Source organism: Microplitis mediator, chromosome 11, assembly GCF_029852145.1.
Source record: "Microplitis mediator isolate UGA2020A chromosome 11, iyMicMedi2.1, whole genome shotgun sequence".
Taxonomy (NCBI): domain Eukaryota; kingdom Metazoa; phylum Arthropoda; class Insecta; order Hymenoptera; family Braconidae; genus Microplitis; species Microplitis mediator.
The window spans coordinates 13304711-13324356 of NC_079979.1; the positions used below are offsets into that span (position 1 = coordinate 13304711).

Below are 19646 nucleotides of genomic sequence, written 5' to 3' on the forward strand. Positions count from 1 at the left end.
CTGTTAGTATATACGGATGTTGGTAATTTTTTATTGTTGGTTTTATTTTTTATTACACGTGAATTTTTAAATCGAAGAACCATTTTGAAAATCACTATTCAAATCCTTTTGAATTGATTATAATTAATAAAAACTTAAAACTGACTTAAAACTTAAAGTATATATAAGTATATTATTATTAGGCATCAGGCAATTCCATATTCGGTCAACTAAGCTGAATTCAAACTAAAATCCAAATCAAATTCAATTTTATGCCAGATCAAATTCAAAAATCGGCGACGGGACGAATCTCGGGACCGAAAGACCTCATACTTTGTATGTGAAAAATTCTTTCGGCTCCACTGAGATTCGAACCAATGCTTGACCAGTGATCAAGTTCTATTTTTTTCAATACTTTCTTGCATATGGGATAGCCGTCTATTGATTACTTTTTGAATGAGCAAGTGAGTTGCGCGCGTTTTGATTTTCCAACTTTTTCGTAATTTTATCGAAATATTATTATTACTTTATGTTTTGCAAGTATTAAAACATCTTCACTTACACCATCATACTCCGATCCGAGTTAATTTACTCCTTGTGTACACTGTTTTAACATCAATAGGATAACACCGCTAAGTACCACCGCAACACAGACGGGAATTAATTTTAACACTGCACCAGTGTTAAAATAAGTCTATTTTTACACCGGTTTTATTACAGTGTAAAAATATTTAAACAATAACTGATAAACTAATCTGATAATAATAAGTATAAAAAGATTTAACTTTTTTTAAAATCAATATAATTGAAGAGTGAACAAATGGAACTAAATACACTGGCAGCCATCCAACTGTATCGCGATGCGATCATAGAATTATAGTCGAGGCGTTGTTGAAACGATTATTGCCCACTCTACTCCCCGTAAAACCCTCTTTATCCTTCCACCAGAATCCGTATCCTTCTCTTTTCCTCTTATGTAACATTCCTCCCCCTCGCCCTCCACCCGCCAATTCAACGTTTAGTTTTTTCCCTACGGGTTACACTCTGTCGCTTAACAATCACGGCAGATTACCAAACACGTTTTACGTAAAAATTTAATGGAACGGGCGCGGTTATACCCCGATTACGATGTAACCCGTAGTTTCGCGGCTGTTACGATTTAGCGGCCATTTCAAAGCCCATTCAAAATTATTATAATAGCTTATTTTACTAATGCAGATAAATATTTATAGATTTATTAAATTTACGTAAAATTTATTTTATTAATAGCCAAATAATTGTATATTTATTATTTGGTTGCATGAATTGGCGGGTAATTAAAAATTCACGATAATTATTTTTAATTCAAAACTTTGTACCGCGTGTTTATTTTTTCGCCCGGTTTAATTCAATTAATTAGCTTATATTTTTTTTATTCATTAAATCCATTATTCATAGATTACGTTATTATAAAATGAATTTTAAAAATGCTAATTAAAGGCTGAATAATAAATCAAATATTAAGTTGTTTTTTACGCATAATTTATTATAAAATAATTTTTAAAAACGTTTAACCCTGTGGGCAAATCCCAAAACTTTCCGCTGTTTTTGAGCTCGGTAAGCTTGGAAACGTTATTATTAGTAAACTTTTGAGCTTTTCGAGCTCAAAAAACGGCTAGACGGACTGGAAAAAATCAACCGACTTGTACGGGTTCTGCAGAAATCAAACGAGCTCACCAAGACTTAGATTCAATCGAACTTAGAAACAAATCGATCGTGAGATTTACGAGTTATGCAACAAAAACTTAAAAAGAACTTTTTTTATTTTTATTTTTCGTATAACTTGTAAACTACACAATAAAAAAAATTGTAGAAATTAACACAAGACTATGTGTTAAAACAATATTTTACACAAATTTTTATGTTGTTTTAACACTTTTCATTTTTGTTAAAAAAATAACACAAAAAAATTTTAATACTCTCTGTTACCGGTTCTGAAACTTTTACACATTGAAATGTTATCTGCAAAACACGTAAAGTGTTAATTTAACATTTTTATTTGTGTTATTTTGATACTCATAAAAATATATGTTACGCTTAACAAGTGACTACGGTAAATTTAACACCTTCTTTGTGTTACTTCAGTGAATTAACACGCGCTGTTAAAGTTACATTGTAAAAGGGTTAACACTTGTTTGGAAAGTAACAGAATAAATGTTACTTTTGTTTCAATTGACATTTTTTTTGTGTTAAAAATGAACTGATCAAACAACACAAAAGCAGTGTGTTAAATTAACACAAAAATGTTAAATGTTTAACGTAAAATCTTTAACACAGAATTTTTTCTTTACGCAAGTACGAAAAATTTTTTACTGTGTACTCTACCGATCAACTCTAAAATCTAATTAGTTCTAAGTCTTGGTAAGCACTTTCGATTGCCGCCAAAAATATTCAAATCGGTTGATTCGTTCTAAAGATATCGTCGAACAAAAAAAGTCTGCACACACACACACACACACTCACGTGGACGGACGTTCATCCGAAAATAGTCAGAATTGTTCCCTACGAGCTCAAAACGTCGAGATCTGATGAAAACTCGATATTCAAAAATCGGATCGAAACCAATAACTTCCCTTTTTTTTTGAAAATTTTCAATTTTAATAGCGGAAAGTTAGAAAGGAGTGATGTTATAACTCATAATAATAATAATAATGATAAAGTAGGTATTAAATTTAATAACAAATGTATTTACGGTGAATTAAACATGTCAAATTGCCGTTAGGATGCTCATCATCTGTAAAATTAAATCCCGTATTAAGATGTGTTCCGTATGGATCAGAAACTACGACAATGTCTTAGTATTCAGCGTTTCGTGTAATGGGATTCGTCAATGCCGAGCCGATAGTTTGTGGTGGCGCTGGTTGTAGTGGGAGAGTTTGATTCAGAATTGAGGATTCGGAATTTAGGTGGATTGATAAAGGGAGAAGCTGGTTTTAGAGCAGGTCCAAATGGTACTCTAGACTCCCGGGAATCTGCAATATAATCGTGGCCAGTAACACGCGGTATTGGATATAGAATAGAGCTGAGTATATATAGGACTGAGTATAGAGGGATTGTTGTGTAGTTGGTTGAGGGGTTGGTAGTCAGTATATCGAGAGTATCTGGCGTATATCGGTTGAATGGGATTATACAATACCGTGCTCTCTGATTGGCTCTAATCGGCACTATTGCACTTTGAGTGTATAGCTTTACTATATTGTAGCCTACCCACTGGTAGTAGTGTATGCTGTATGCTTTACATACCTGTGGCCATTTCGTGAAGCTAGATGCAGTGGTGTGTGAGGGAAGATTAGCGATGAGGAAGAATTACGAAGTGGTTCGATGAGTTCTGGATGTGTTCTCACTATCAATTGTACCGTTTCTAATCTGCAAAACATAATTATTAAGGTTTTTCTTTGTAAAATACAACTACTTTATAATTTTTTACACGAAAAAAAAAAAGTAAGGAAAAATTACTGTGTGGAAAGTAACTCGAAACGATTAATGGGATCCGATAGTTTCTACTTTTGGCAAAAGTAAAAAATTACTATTCCATACACAGAAAAAAAGAATTTCTTGGCGCAAGAAATATTTTGTATTATGAATTGAAGACAAAAATTTTTCTTGGCTCAAGAATTTTTTTCTCGCCTAAAAAATTTTTTTCTTGTTCCAAGAAAATTTTATCTTACCCCAAGAAAAGTTTTGTTTTCACTTGATAATACAAAAAATTTCTTGGGTCCTTACACAGAAATCCTTTTTTTCTGTGTAAGTAAATATGTCATCGTAAATAAAAATTACTAAGCGTTTGTATTTTTTACTGTGTTCGTATCTTTTACTTATGGAAAAATAATTTTTCACTTATGCCAAAAGTAAAAGCAACACAGTTGAAAATTTTGTGTTCTTGTGTATAAAAATTCAAAGGTCAAATATTTAGTGTCAATTATTTGATACCATCGAGTGTAAATTTAACTAAAGTTGAATGTGTTATCTGATCTCAACACGTTTTAAACCTGTATTGTTTGACACAAGTATAATTTGTTAAATTAACACAAAAAATTGACTGGAGCGTTTAGGACATGTGATTTATGTTAAATTTAACACAAATTTTTCAAATGTGTATCGGATCTAAGTAAGGGTTTCGGGTTACTTTCTACATAGTAATTTTTCCTTACTTTTTTTTCCATGTAGATTTTTTTAAATAAACTTTTGACTTAATGACAAAATTAAATACACAGTTAGAAATTTAGCGTATTTATGTTAAAAAATCATCTGGTAAAATTTTTTGTGTTGATTTTCAACCCAGAAATCTGTTAATTCAACACGAAATGTTTGTGTTATTTCACTTTAACTGATTTTTTATGTTTAATGATTAGAAAATCTATAATGTAAGACATTTCTCGTGTCATTCAAAAATTAACACAAAATTTGTGTTGTTTAGTTAAACACTCCCGCGCGTTTCTTTATTACTATAACTGAGCACAGGATTTTAGCAGCATTGACTACAAGGAAACTTGGATTATAATTGATTTACAATTAAATATAATCATCGATAACTTGAATATTTTTATGATCCGGTTCAATGATTTTTTTTTTCTCATTTTGCGGGAGGATAATTCATAGCTCCGTTTTTTAGAAAAATCACAGAAAATCGAACTAATTATTTGCTATATTGACAAAAGTTGTACTAAGGTTAGATCAGTATACTTGGGTTGGTCAGGTTCTGTGCTTATACAGTAGAACCTCGGTATAAGACTACGCGCTATAAGACTCTTCTCCTCAATTTGTTAAAACTAGCTCGGAACGCTTCTCCCACCAACAACTCAATAAAAGTTTTGCGCCGAAACCTTGTTATCAGACTAAAGACCAGTACGACTAAAATCGAGATAAAATGTACATTCATAAAAATTGTAGATTAAATAATTTATTCTCATAAAGAATACTTTAAATTTCGTGGAATCACATAATTAATTAACAGAAAAGACCGACAAAATTCTGCTTATTTATGATCATATGTAAAATAGATTCACTATATAATAGAGTAGAGTTGAACCGAATACATAAATAAAACGTAAAACGGCGATAGTCTTATAGCGAGGTTTGGACGCAAACGCTGTTAAACACAATAATGGGGGTACCTCAATTCTAAGAATTTTTTTCCCTACAGCCCCAAGCTAGTCTTATAACGAGATCCTACTGTATTTATTAGTTAATTGTAACGAAAAAGTCTGTGAAATTTACACAAATTTTCTGTCCAAATAACAGATTTTCTGTTCAATTATTTAATTTAAAATTTGTATTAAAGATCAACACAAACGCAATGTATTTAATCAACACAAAATTTCTAACTGTGTAAAATAAATCCTATAAATAAATTGAATCTCCAAATTTTAATCTTATCGGATTCCTTTGGATTTATTTTTTAATAGTAAATATAAATTAGAAGACAGACAGAGTAACCTCGAAAATTATTTAGCATTTGAGTATGCAAGTAAGCGACATTTTGTTTTGCATTAAACAAAATGCCGGGTTCTAAAATCACCAAAAAGTTTTTAGAATTAATAAAAAGTTATCAATTTTTTTGGTAGTCTCGTTATATTTATATAAAAATAAACAAATTCATTTAATTCATTCCACAAATAAAGTCAACTATTTATTTATATTTTGCCTGACCGAATATTAATTTTATTTTACATTTTTACTGAAAATAAAATTTTATAAAAGTCAAATATTTAAAGTAGCGATTAAATGGAATAAAAAAATAAACTGTCCAATAAAAACCTCTCTATTTTTATTAATAATTTTATTTAAAAAAAAAAAAAAAGAAAATATTTACCTGCCATACTGTGCAGCGAGATCGAGCGCTGATTCGCCCCGGCTGTTACGGATACTAGGATCACATCCGTACTGCAGCAGTTGTGCCACCACCTCTGTATGTCCATACTGTGCTGCACAATGTAACGCCGTTTCATTGTCTTTTGTCTGCAATAAATAATTTCATGTATAAATTTAAATAAAAATTTATCATTGAATTTTCCAACAATGAAATAATAAAATATCCCTACCGTGAGATTGACATTCGGTACAGACGGACCCTGGCTTAAAATTAATCTGACGATATCAGCATCTCCAGCCCAAGCGGCCAAATGCAAAGGTGACGATCCTTTGGCGTCAATTACATTCGTTGATGCTTCGTGCTGCAATAGCAGTTTCACTATTTCTCTAAAATGATAACAAGAAAAAAATAGTGAATTTTTTATAATGAAAATCGATAAATAAATAAAGAAATTTAATACTTACTTATGGCCATTTAATGCAGCATGATGTAGAGCTGAGTAACCACTGGCATCTTGCACGTTAGCTCCAGGACCTCGTCGAAGACTGCAAAAATAAAAGGCAATTCAGTGTCCGAAATGAAAGTAAATTTCTCATGATTTCTTTGTTTTAGAGTTTCAAGATAAAATTGAATTAGAAAATTCATTTTTTTTTGACGTTTTTAGTGAATTTCGAGCTACAAAACCGCCAAAAACAAAACAATTTGAAAATTTAAACTGCGACTTTGAACCTAAATAAGCATTGAACACCTACATTAGACTTTTTAGGACATAATCATTGTAAAAGCTTGAATTAGACCTGCATAGACATAAATCGTGAAACAAACGTACCTTGATTTAACAAAACGAAGGACTTGCAAGAGATACTACAAAATAAGTAAAATTGTTAAATTCGCGGACTACTGGAGAATTGATGCAAGTGATCTAGTCATTTCTTCCGTAGGCTAATGATACCCAAGGGTGGATTAGGTCCCACAGGCAGTCTGGGACTAACAGAAGGTCGATTTAAAAAATTCAGAGTTCGTTTGTTTTATGATACATATCTTCGTAGGTCTAATTAATGCTTTTGTAAGTCTAAGTTGGTCCATTTAAAGTTTTTACAATGATTATGTCCTCAAAAGTCTACTGTAGGTATTCAATGCTCACTTAGGTTCAAAGTATGCCTTAGATTTCGACTCGGGATGTAATAATGACATTTTTATCATAACACAAAAATCATCTACCAGAAGATCCGAACGTTTTTCGCGCAGCGGAAATGGAAAAGATTCATGTAATTTGGCTGTATAAAAGTGACTTAAGGGATGATTGGGGGTGGCTTCAATTTTTGATTGATATAATAACACCTATGCGAAACATTTCAGAAATCGAGATCCAGTAGATTTTTTACATTTCATTCTGTTTTTTTTTTTTTACTACAGGTAAGGTAAGAGACCTACTAATACTTTATGACCAGATAGTTGTACCCGATCACTGTTGTATTTGTATATCTATATTTACTAAAACTTAGTTAATATAGATATTGAAATTCATGGAGTAATCGGATACTAGTTCCCTGATCGGGTGCTAAGTCTTTTACCTTACATCAAAAATCAATCATGTAACTTTGGACCTTTATTAAAATCCGAGAAATTATCGTAAAATAAAAAAAAAGAGGAAAATATACCTCATTTTATCAGCTATGACATCATTTTTACCCAATAATGCTACATGTTCCCGTTAAAAAGTTATTTCGGAAAAAGCGGCGGAAGTAGCGTTTTTCGTTAATTTGCAAATTTCAAATCGCCACCATTTTTAAACTAATTGACCGATTTTGCTCATCTTTGAATCCAACCGAGCTTATGATTCACCGAATAAGTGTGTCAAGTTTCATTAATATCCGTTTAGAATTGTCGCAAAAAACGCGTTATATTAAATATATATCTAAACTTTTAAACCAATGGTATTTTTGGAACCTACTCGACAAATTATGGTTAGACTATGGCTAAATTCTTTGAAAGGACAAATGCAATAGATAGATTTCTATAAAATCTACTAAAAAGAAAAAATAAAATTAATTTATGAATATTTAATAATGAAATTAAATTGTAACAAGAAAATGTCGTAAATAATTAAAAGACTAACGGAACAACGAAATTGTTTTAGCCCACTTTGAATAGAATCTATCTCACACCGTCCAATTAATTCAGCGAATATACTCATTCGTGGACCAGTCAGTTTCCGTTTGTCAGGCGCTTCATTTCCGCAATCAAGTATTCACGTTTGCTCACACTAAACTGGAGTTGTTGCGGAAAGACGTACGCACAATAGACATCGATCTGGTATTTAAATAGACGAGAAGGAGTAAATATATAAATAAATAAATAAATAAATAAATAGACATGGTGAGGAAGGAAAAAGTTGAGAGTTGAATGAAAATATGTTTTAAAGCTTGAAGAGTATTGTTGATAATACGGAACAAAATGAGTTGAGATAATCCGTAGTGTCGACGTAAATGCAATGGTAAAGCTTCTCGGTCGCGTCAACCAACCTGCTAACGAAGCCTATACGTCTGACACATGTCCTCGTTAAACACTATTGTTACGTCAAACCGACAAAGTCCACGGTTATATAGATCCAATACACCCCTATATATAAACTTTGCTGTTCTGTAGAAGTTATATATATATGTATATATATTAGTAGGATAGCTGGGGACTGGAACAGCCCCTGGAGAATTGACAACTTATGTTTGTTGACCCTTTTCTTAATCATCGTTGCTTTAATGCGAGTAAAATATTTTTATTTTATCTTATTACTTCCGGCATTTGTTAATTTATTTTATTACCTCATTTTATTGAAAAATTTTTTGTTTTATAATCTGTCATTGTGTCCATTCTTTATATATATTCAGAAAGTTCGCAGGAAAGTGGACAATAGGATGTCAATCAAAATACTAATTGTTAATTAATTGCGACGTTTCGGTCATATATTTGACTTCATCAGGCATCTAAATTTTTTTTTTTTAATTACAAACACATGTTTTTTTTTTTATTTTATAGTTACGATAATTATCATCATTTTGGTGCGTAATGATAAAAGTTATGTGAAAATATGGAGGAAAATTAATTTTGTCAATAATTATAAAAAAAAAAATTTTGGAGCAAAATTTTTTGGTTTTTTGTAAAAAAAAATTTTTTTTGAACAGTATATTGAGTGAGTAGAAAAAGTATTATTGAATAAAATGTGAGTGCTTGTCTCAAAAATTATTTTGATTAATTACATATTTTATTAAAAAACAAAAATGTAGGGACAATTTAATTATTATCAATTAATTTATTAAGTATTATTAATATTCTATATTTTTAAAACTTAATTCAAAGATTGATTATTAATTTATAAACTGAAATTACTGGATTTATTTTGTGTGCAATTTTTTTATTTAAAATAATTTTCTTACGAATTGCAATGACAGCAAATTTATTGAAGGCTAAAAATTATTTAAAGAAAAGGTAAAATGGACACCCTGCACTGTAAGAGTTTTTGGAGTGAACGCAAATAAATCCGTAAAGTAAATTCGGGGTGACAACGGATGACTGTTTATGTATTTAATCCCCTTGGAGTGAAATTTACTCCGGAGAAAATCTATTTTAATATTAAAACTACGAATCGAAGTGAATGCGGATTTAAATAAAATCCGTAATCACTCCCAATTTTTTACAGTGTGAAGTTTTTAAATTAATAGAATTGGAGGAAAAATATTCCTACAAAAATTTATAAGGCGGAAAAATTAATATGAGGCAAATTGGGTCAACTTGAAATTTTTCAAATTGGAATTCATCTAAAAAATTGCATGAAAATTTTTTTACAAATAAGTCAGCAATAAATTCATTGATTTTTAATGGAAAATTAATTAATTCATATTTTAAACCAGTACTTGTAGTCGAGTGGATAACACTCTTGTCTTCGAACTCAAGTACTGGCCAGGCTCAGGTTCGAATCCCACAGAGAGCAAATGAATTATTTTTCACAAGTTGATATAATGCATTGACTTGTGAGATTCGTTCCATATAGCCACAGACTACCACCTGTCTGCAATCCTGCCCACTATAAAACCCTCCGTGATTGCAAAAATATGGAAAAATGAGATGAGAACAGATAGCTAATAATGAGATATGGAAACATAGTCCGAAAAGTTTAGAGTAGTTTGTTAGAAATATATATATAATATTTATCGAAAGAAAATAGGGACTTTAAATTGCTTGCAACGTAACCTAAAGACAATGTAATGTAAAATATGTGAAGAATAAAAACTGTAGAAAACGGAACTTATACAGTTACGATTGCAACAATTAAAAAAAAAAAAAATTAATTCATATTTTCCATGTCATTTTGTAAGTAAAAGAAATTTTTCTACACAACTATTTTCTTTAGACAGCTAATTTTTCCCTAAATTCATTTTTCAACAATTAAGTTATCAATATAAAATAATCCCCTTAATAAAATATAAATAAAATAAACTTTTTAATAACGGAAATGACAAAGCATATACACATAAATCCAAATATATTTTCAAAATTGATTACACCATTAATATCCTCCCTATTCATTTATCCCCATATTTATCACTAAAAACCCCAATGATTGATAAAAGATTAATGACAAACCAAACACTCGTTTCCGCAATATAAAAAAAAACTCAAGGTTTTATTATCAATATCTGGCACTCAACGCCCCAGGAAAATATTACTATCATTTTATGACACTAAAAAAATAATAAAATATATAAAAACTCAATAAATAAAAACTACCAAACTAAACATCTCATCTCTTCTCACATCAAGTTATATCGTATCAATAAAAAAATCTAAATCTCATTAGTAGGATTTCCAATAGATCCAAGTCAAAGGCCGCGGCGTTTCTCTGATCCATTGAACGAAACATCAAAACGTTACCGCGATGAATGCATCCTCGAGTACATCATTCTGTTAGAATAGACTGAAAAACTATAATAAACGAGTGGATAAAAAATAAAGATGAAAAAGAAATAAAAAGAAAAAAAAAACGTGATGCTGTAGAAGCAGCACGTGCTTATACACTCGAGCAAAGTCTATAAGAACTTTAACCAGTTTCACTCTCTTTTCTTTTCGTCTCTTATTTTTTATACACATATATATTTGTGTTTGTTTTTTTACCCTCTACCCTCTTTTACTGTGTAGTGGTTCTACTACCGGTTGGTTATTTGTGATGAATATAAGAGGGCTGTCTACTATACATCGGATTGTGATTCCCAAAGCCAACTACTTATACACTCATACGTAGTTAAACTTTTCATCATCAGAGTTATCTTGATATTTATTTGTGTGTGTCACCTCCAAGTGCGTATACTTTATGATAAGAGTTCAAATGTCCATGTGTGCACATGTGTGTGTTTGTGTGTAAATTTGTATGGGTTAGTGTGAAGGGATGAAGGGAACGTGAACAAGTAAAGGAGAAAAGGGCAAATGGCAAATAGCAAAATCCCCTACAGAAAAGTTGGGGACATTTTACTCTCCATTCATCGCTTCACCCGCACACTCTTCACTCTATCACTGAGTTTCTTAATTAAACTCTGAAGATTGTCTGGCAAAAGGACATCGGTCCTGTGTATATGTCACTAGTGTATAAGAGTGTGGAAGTAGAGTAACTGGCTAGGGATATGAGTTGTCTTCAACTCTTACTTTTACTCTTGGTCTGCTTTTACTTTGAATTCATTTTTTTTTTCTAATGTGAATCCACTTGGACTTTAAGTTTTAATATGAATTGAAGACACGGTTGCCTTTTATGCACCGACTTAATTAACGATACCGTAGGGATGATATTTTTTTCAAAAGATGTAACTTACTAGTATTAATGAAGTTAATAGTAATTATTTTATATTTGTAATTCATGATCCGGAAGTTAGCAGACAATTTGAAATTTTCGGATTTTTTTTTAACAAATAAATTACAAAAAAAAAAAAAAACTAAAAAAATGCACATGTAGAAAATTTTAAAAACTATATGTGCAATTTTTTCAAATATTTTTTTTTTTTCATAATTCATCGTTTAAAAAATAAACCAAAAATTATTAGACGTCGGCTAACTTCAGTATCATTGTAATTCATTTATTTTTGAATATATTTTATTAGATAATTTTGGTGTACAAATTGTAAATAAATTTTTTTTTTGTAACTCGGAATTAATATTTTAGTTTAGAAAAATTTTAAAATGATTTTTAAATCAAAATTTAAAAATAATAAGAAAATTCAATTAAATTTATAATGATTCTGAAGTTAACAGACAGTCAGCAATTTTCGGATTTTTTTTTCAACCAGTCAATTACAAAAAAAAAAAAACAAAAATATGCCCATGTAGAACATTTTAAAAACTATAGGTGCAATTTCTTAAAATAATTTTTTTTTATAATTTATCATTTTTTCAAAAATCCGAAAGTTATTAGACGTCTGTTAATTTTAGTATCATTTAAACTATGATCCTGGTTAGCAGATACTTAAAAATTTTCGGATTTTTTTTCAACAAATCAATTAAAAAAAAAAAAATCGGTCTGTCAGTTGACCCTGCGGGCCAGCCCCAAAACTTCCCGCTGTTTTCGAGCTCGTTGAGCTCGAAAACATTATTGTGAATACATTTTCGAGCTCTTCGAGCTCGCAAATACTTTTGTACGCCATTGTTTTGTAAAAAAACCATTTTTTAACATTTCCTTCTCCCACGATATCTCGCGAACGAATTAACCGATTTTGATGGTTGAGGTGGCAATCGACGCGTTTTATCAAGTTCTGAAGCTGATCAAATTTTGAAATTGATTTATTTAGCCGTTTTTGAGAAATTTCAAAAAAACCAAGGAAAAAATTTTTTTTGAATTCTTTCGTCAACGGTTTCTCTTGAACGAATAAACCGATTTTGATGGTTGAGGTGGCATTCGACGCAGCTTATAGAGTTTTAGAGCTGATTAGATTTTGGAATCAATCCATCGAGCAAATTAAAAGTTATCCAAATAAAACATTTTCGAAAAAATTTTATTTTTGAAATATCTCTGAACGCACTCTACCGATTAAGTTCAAATTTTTACGGCCTCAAGACATTAACAAGCTGCGTCGAATGACACCTCAACGATCAAAATCGGTTCATCCGTTCAAGAGTTATGAATATTTACATACATACATACGTACGTACGTACGTACGTACACACATACATACACTCGGACATCATCGTGAAATTAGTCAGGATAGCTTCCTAGGACCTCGAAACGTCGACATCTGATGGAAATTCGATTTTCGTAAATCGGACCGAAACCAATAACTTCCCGAATTTTTGAAAATTTACAATTTTCTTAGCGGGAAGTTAAAAATTTGCACATGTAGAAAATTAAAAAAAACTAAAGTTGCAATTTTTTTTAATATTTTTTTTTTATAATTTATCATTTTTTTAAACATCCAAAAGTTATTAGACGTCAGCAAACTTGAGTATCATTTTAAATTTCCATTATCGACATTTTTTTTAAATTTCTAGTTTATTCAGAAGTCTCTACTTATCTCTTAGTTTTCAAGAAAAGTAGACCGGAAGTTACTCATTGATAGCAATACTCTTAAAATATACAACAATAATTACCCTACGCTGTATTAAAAAAAAAAAAAACTTTTGTAATAAAAAACATTCTTTTGATCTAAAAATAAAAAAACGTTACCGTTAAAAATAAACATTTTAATAAAAAAACTTTTACTCCAAAACATCGCTCATGTACAAAAAAATAAATATAGTAAGTATATATATTAAGGGTGCTGAGGCATCAATCGATAGTTTCCTCAGTTAAAAAAAAATATATACAACCCGAGACGTGTATCCATCTTGCTTACGTATACAGTAACTTAGATAAATGTTCTAATAAATTTTTTTTCTTCCACCTACGCCTCTTGACTTTCTCTCAAGCCGTTTATTAGTATCAAAAAGAAAAAACGCCAGCAGAAAATTAGCAAGTATGAGTATGAATTAATTAACAATCTCAAAGTGAATTAAAAATGGCATAAAATTTTTTATCTTCTTTACTTAAAGTGGTTTTACACAAGAGGGAATTTCTGCCTAACAGTATATTAGCAACTTCCGCATTTAAAATAAGTCGTTATTATTCATTATTTAACACAACAAGTATCATTAAAGTAATGAATATTTAACTATCTAAGTTATAACAATTAACACATGTACAACTACTAACTACATACTTACATATTAATTTAAATTATCAATATTAGCGTTGCTATTTAATAGTCATTAGACTACCCAAATTATGTAATTGTTAATCCTCAGGGCACGTGTTACACAAAACTGTAAAATAACACAGTGTATACATAACGTACAAATTTATTTCATGAATTATTTAACGGATTTAGCCTCTTGGCAGTACAATCGATGTCACGTTTGGACAAGTCGATTGCGCAAATCCAGAGTATTATCTCTCCCTGGGTTACTGCTACTAAATTATTTATTATTTTATTTTATTTAGATTTCTGTATCTATATTTGTAATACTTGGGTACATTAAATAACTCAACAAGTGTTTAATCAACAAATTAAATTTATACAAGAGAAAAAAATTATTTTCTAATCATTTTATTTTCACCACAAGAAATTGCTATTAAAAATTTTGAATCTGAAATTATTTTAGGTGAAAAAATTTGAAGATTTCATTCAAAATAATTTTCTTAATCGAAGAAACTCAATTTTATTTATGTACCTAAAGATCGTAAGGTTTTTCGCGCAACAAAAAGAAAAGTTTGAAAGTAAAAGAATCTAGTGGATGACTAAATTTCTGATACGTCTCACATATGGATGCTGGTAAGTCAAAAATTTGAGGCCACCCACAATTGGGACTTTCTCTTAAGCAGTTAAAGTACATAAATTTTCTGAGTGCATCTACTCTCTAAACGCGAATTAGTGAAAATAAGTAAATATTCACCAATTCCAAGTGCAAATCGAACCACTTATTCCAAAAAGTGGTTCGATTGGCACTAAATTAGTGAATCTTCACTTATTTCACTTATTCATGTTTAGAGAGTAGTCTCGAGGTCTTTAAAGCAAAAAATTTTGAACACGTACTTGAAATTAATTTTCCAAACTGAATCTTGTGTACTCTTATGAATTATCTTACAATTTAGAGAACCAAAGTTTTATTATCACTTTTATAAATTTTAAAATGTGAATACTTACGAGTATTTATAGTAAATTATCTTAGTTTAATCATGTAAAGTTAAACCTAGTTTATAAGATAACAAGTTACGAGTTTAAATGTAGCAGACATCAGACAAACTTAAAATTATAAATAAATAGAGGAAATAATTTAAAAAATAATATTTGAATCGTCTATTTGAGAAACCCCATGAGTCATGTTTTTTACGAAATTGGGTTTTTTTGCATTTTCGAGTTCTTTGGATGTCCCTCCATAGAAATCAATCAAAATATGCATCAAATCAACGTTTAAAAAAAAATTAACGGTGTGACAGCAATTTCATTTAATTGAGAAACCCCATAAGTCAATGACTCAAATAAACATATGCAGTTTTAGTTTTACAGAAATCATTTTTTTTTTTTTTTATTTAAAATTCGCGCTTTTTGGGAAATTAATTTCAAATGTTGTTTTATTGTTGACTGTTATATGACTAATTAAAATGTTTAAATTAATTATAATTTTTTGTAATTTCTGAGTTTCAGCGTTCAAATACATATTTAATACTTCATTTTATCAGTGTACTAAATGATTTGAGTGGAAACATTTAAAAAAACTATGATTTTATAACTTTTTTTTCCGTTTGGTTGAGAAATCCCATAAGTCAATCAACTTTAAATAATTTTTTTAAGTAGTTTCAGTTAAAAAATTAAATTTTTCTTATTGGAATCTTTTTCAGAGACGCTAACATTATTGTTTTCAATTATTTATTTATTATTTTAATGTCAAGTTTTTCCAAAAAAATGTTTTTTGTGTTTCCTGAAAAATTTTGTTTTCTTGACTTATAAGGTTTCTCAAATAAACGATTCATTTATAAAAAAATGCACTTATTAATTTAAAAATTTTATAAATGCGCATTTTTTTAAAATTTCGTTCTATTAATTATTTACTCTATTTATTAATAATTAAAATTTATCTGATGTCTGCTACATTCACACTCATTAACAAATTACTTGTTATAATATTACTTATATCTTAATTATATCATAATATATTAATTTAATTTATAGTATATACGAATGTAACCAAAGTAGTTATTAGTTGTACTTTATGTATCAATTGAAATGCATATAATATAAAAAATTGCTTATTGTATAATCTAATCTATTGTGTCAATTGCAACTTATAAAGAATTCAGATCAGAATGTTATAATTATTTTCTGCAGAAAGACGTAAATTAGGTCCACTTTTATGAGTATGTACGATTATTGATTACTATTATATTATCGATTAAATATGTATTTATATACTATTATTGTATAATTGGAGTCTAGCTATCTACCTACCTATTTAACTAACTTAATTAATTCAATTCACTTAATTTACTAAAATTATCTTACTTATTCTATGTTGACATTTGAATATTATTATTATACTATACTTTGTAAAATTTTTATATATTGCGGCCCTTAGGGAATCTCGATTCCAGAGTCGAAAAATTATTGATAAATAAATAAACAAAATAAATAAATCAATCAATTTTACTTATTTTCGTTGCCCAAAAAATGTATCGGTCTTCAGGTACACGGAAAAAACGGATTTCTTGGCGCAAAAAGTCTTTAATTGTCCCCAGAAATTTTTGAGGTTTTAAGTTGAAAACAAAAATTTCTGAAGATTGAAAAAAATTATTGGGGTAAGGAATTTTTGTTAGTCCTAAGAAAATTTCTGTCTTTAATTCATAATTCAAAATATTTCTTGTGACAAAACCTTTTTTTTTTCTGTGTAAATGTTTATTTCAAGATATTTTGATCTTTTTGTGCAGCAGTGTAAATAAATTTTGGTATTCTTCTGTCAAGAAAATTATTCTTCTTAGATATGAAATTAATAATGCAATAATTTATATATCAATTTATTGCTCAACAAAATACTGTTTTCACAAAAGTTTTTTTTTCTGTGTATAATCAGTTAAATTTAAATTGTTAAAACTCAATTCATTACACGAACGTTCTATAATGGATAGTTTATAAATACATCGTATCGTTCGCGGAATACTTGAATTGAATAAAGACTCCTATCCCGCGTACTTGAGTTTAAAAATAAATTTCATTTTAATTAATGGTGTTTATTGTAGTAACGAAATTTATTTCAGTATTAATTAATTTTAAAACGTTACAATTAATTCATTTACTGTTGATATTATTGTGATTATTATTTTTTTTTTGTTGTTGTTGTTGTTATTATTATTTATTGTGACGTAGTTTTAAAGGTTACTGAACTGTCAACACGTGCCGGAACTGAATGAAAAACGTGCGATGCGGAAAAAAATAATGTACGTGTAAATAAATAAATCATGACTTAAATAATTAATTAAAAAATTAATAAAGAGAGTTATTTGATAAACTAAATTTTTAATTATTCAAATTTTTCCGCCAAAAAAATTTTTAATCAACTATGAATGATTAAAATTTTGAAAATTAAAAGCTCGAAAATATTTTATTTGCAAGTAAAAAAATTTTTTTTTAATAATTTATTATTTTGAAAAAAATAAAAGTGTGCGAATAATACAAACTTACAAAATTTTTATATCGAATCGAATCGAATATTTCAAATTTTTGAATTATTCTTTAATTTTCGAATTGATGGTGTAATATTTCGAATAATTCGAAACTTTCCAAATTAGTAAATTTACAAATAATTTGAAAATTTAAAAAAATTCCAAAATTTTATTTTGAACGACTTGAGACTGTAACAATTTTTCTGATATGTAATTCAAATTTTTGTCTGAGGTAAATAGAGCTCAGACACGAGCATACGAATAAATTATTTTTGATCACTTGAAAACTAAGCTCTCGATTAAATAAAAGAATATTTGAAAGCTGATCACAATTTCTCGATTTGAATCAAAGAAATTTGAAAAGTTACAAATCAAAGTTCTAATTAGCAAATTGTCTGGCTTAATATTTTTTAGTAGGTGATTCTGTGCAATTTTCAGATACTAATAGTCAGAAAAAATATTATTTGAGTAACCTAGACAAAAAAATTGTACATTTACTAGATATGGAATTGATTTTTATAATAAAAATTTTTAATTACTTTTTTTTCACATAAATGAAAGATTTTCTAAAATGGAGTTAGACAATTTGCTAATTAGAACGTCGAATAATTTAAAAACTTTCGGTTAATCCTGAAGATTTAAGAAGTTAAGACTAATTTGAGAATTCGAATTTGACTCACACTCTTAGTAAAAAATGAACTTAAATGATTACTTTTTTCCATCATAAAAAATAAATTATCAAAAGTAGAATTTGAAAATTTACAAGAAATTCCCGTTGTTGATTTATGATAAAATTTCAAAAATTATTTAAAAGTCACAAATAATTTTTAAGAATTAAATAATTAATGAACAAATGAATTTAAATGTTCCGAGTAGTGTAAAATAAAATTTAAATCAAAATGAATGTAGCAGATATAAAACAAACTTTTAATTACAAATGAATGAACTAAACAATTAAAACTAAAAATAAAAAAAATGCACATACTGATTTTCAAATTTGAATTTTTAAATTTAATTCACTCATTTGAAAATTTTAAAAATTGACAACTGACAGGTACATTCACACATAAATTAAACGAAATAATTTCTGCGAACGAGTATTAAAAGTGACAGTACATGATTTATAATTTGAATTTAAAAAATACCCGGAATAATTTTATTGAACAAAATGATTATTTGATAGGGTCCTTACTCAGATGCTTACTCAACCTGGTGTACTAGATATATATCGTACCGGTACACGCAATCCAGCAATGAATGTTCAACAATGATTCATAACATCTACAATTGTTATTACTCCATTGATAAAATACCTGCAAGCAAGCAACCTTGATATCTTTCCTTCCTTGTTATTTTATTTTCTTATCAGCTCATTCTACCAAAACCATTACGCTCATTATTTATCAAATAATTAAATCCACGCTACTTCATCACTCAAAAAAATAATAATAACATCAACAATGAAAACAAAATTTTTTTTTCATATTTTTACATAAATATTTTATATTATTAACACCTAATATAGGTCACGAGTCTGCCCAGATCTTGATATTATACGAAACTAAAAAATCATTACAGCAAACAAGTGGAGACAGATGATGACCTGGATCCTGAGTTTTAAAATTTTAAATTTCTACTTAATTTTTAAAACCTCATCCAGCGAATAAATAAAATAAGTGGCCAGTTTATTAAATAATTAAAAATAAAGTTAACAATTAATTTGGTAGGTAAAAAAACGGGTTAACACCCACCTTGCCAATGGACCACTCCTTCGAGCTCGTTGACCAAGAATTTTTTCGACAATTGTAACATTTCCACTTCTTGCTGCCTCCAGCAGCTCCTGATCTTTTCCCATGTCCCATTTAACACTTTTAAACACTTGTCATATTACACCACTTTACTCACTGCTATTTAATTATTATTTTACTACTAATATTTACCGAGTTTACGAGATACTACTTTTCATTGATCCACCGGCGCCATATTCCCACTACAAAACTGACACCTGGCGGTTTTATTTCAAATTAAATTCCCGCCTCTACACTACACTGCCACTCATACTACCAGTAATTTTTTTTTTAATTTATTAT

At 28.9% G+C, this 19646-nt stretch overlaps 1 protein-coding gene across 6 annotated transcripts in view; it reads right to left on the reverse strand.

Annotated features, from left to right (window-relative positions):
• LOC130678017 (ankyrin repeat and sterile alpha motif domain-containing protein 1B) overlaps positions 1-19536 on the reverse strand; it is a 76625-nt gene extending 57089 nt beyond the window's left edge. For all 6 annotated transcript variants that reach the window (XM_057484987.1, XM_057484986.1, XM_057484985.1 and 3 more), the window contains exons 1-5: positions 19308-19536; positions 6295-6375; positions 6060-6216; positions 5831-5976; positions 3262-3384 (exon numbers count right to left, since the gene is read on the reverse strand). In XM_057484987.1, coding sequence (XP_057340970.1) covers positions 3262-3384; positions 5831-5976; positions 6060-6216; positions 6295-6375; positions 19308-19411 — 611 coding nt within the window. In that variant the 5' untranslated portion in view covers positions 19412-19536. The remainder of the gene's footprint in view (positions 1-3261; positions 3385-5830; positions 5977-6059; positions 6217-6294; positions 6376-19307) is intronic.
• Between the last annotated feature and the right edge of the window lie 110 nt (positions 19537-19646).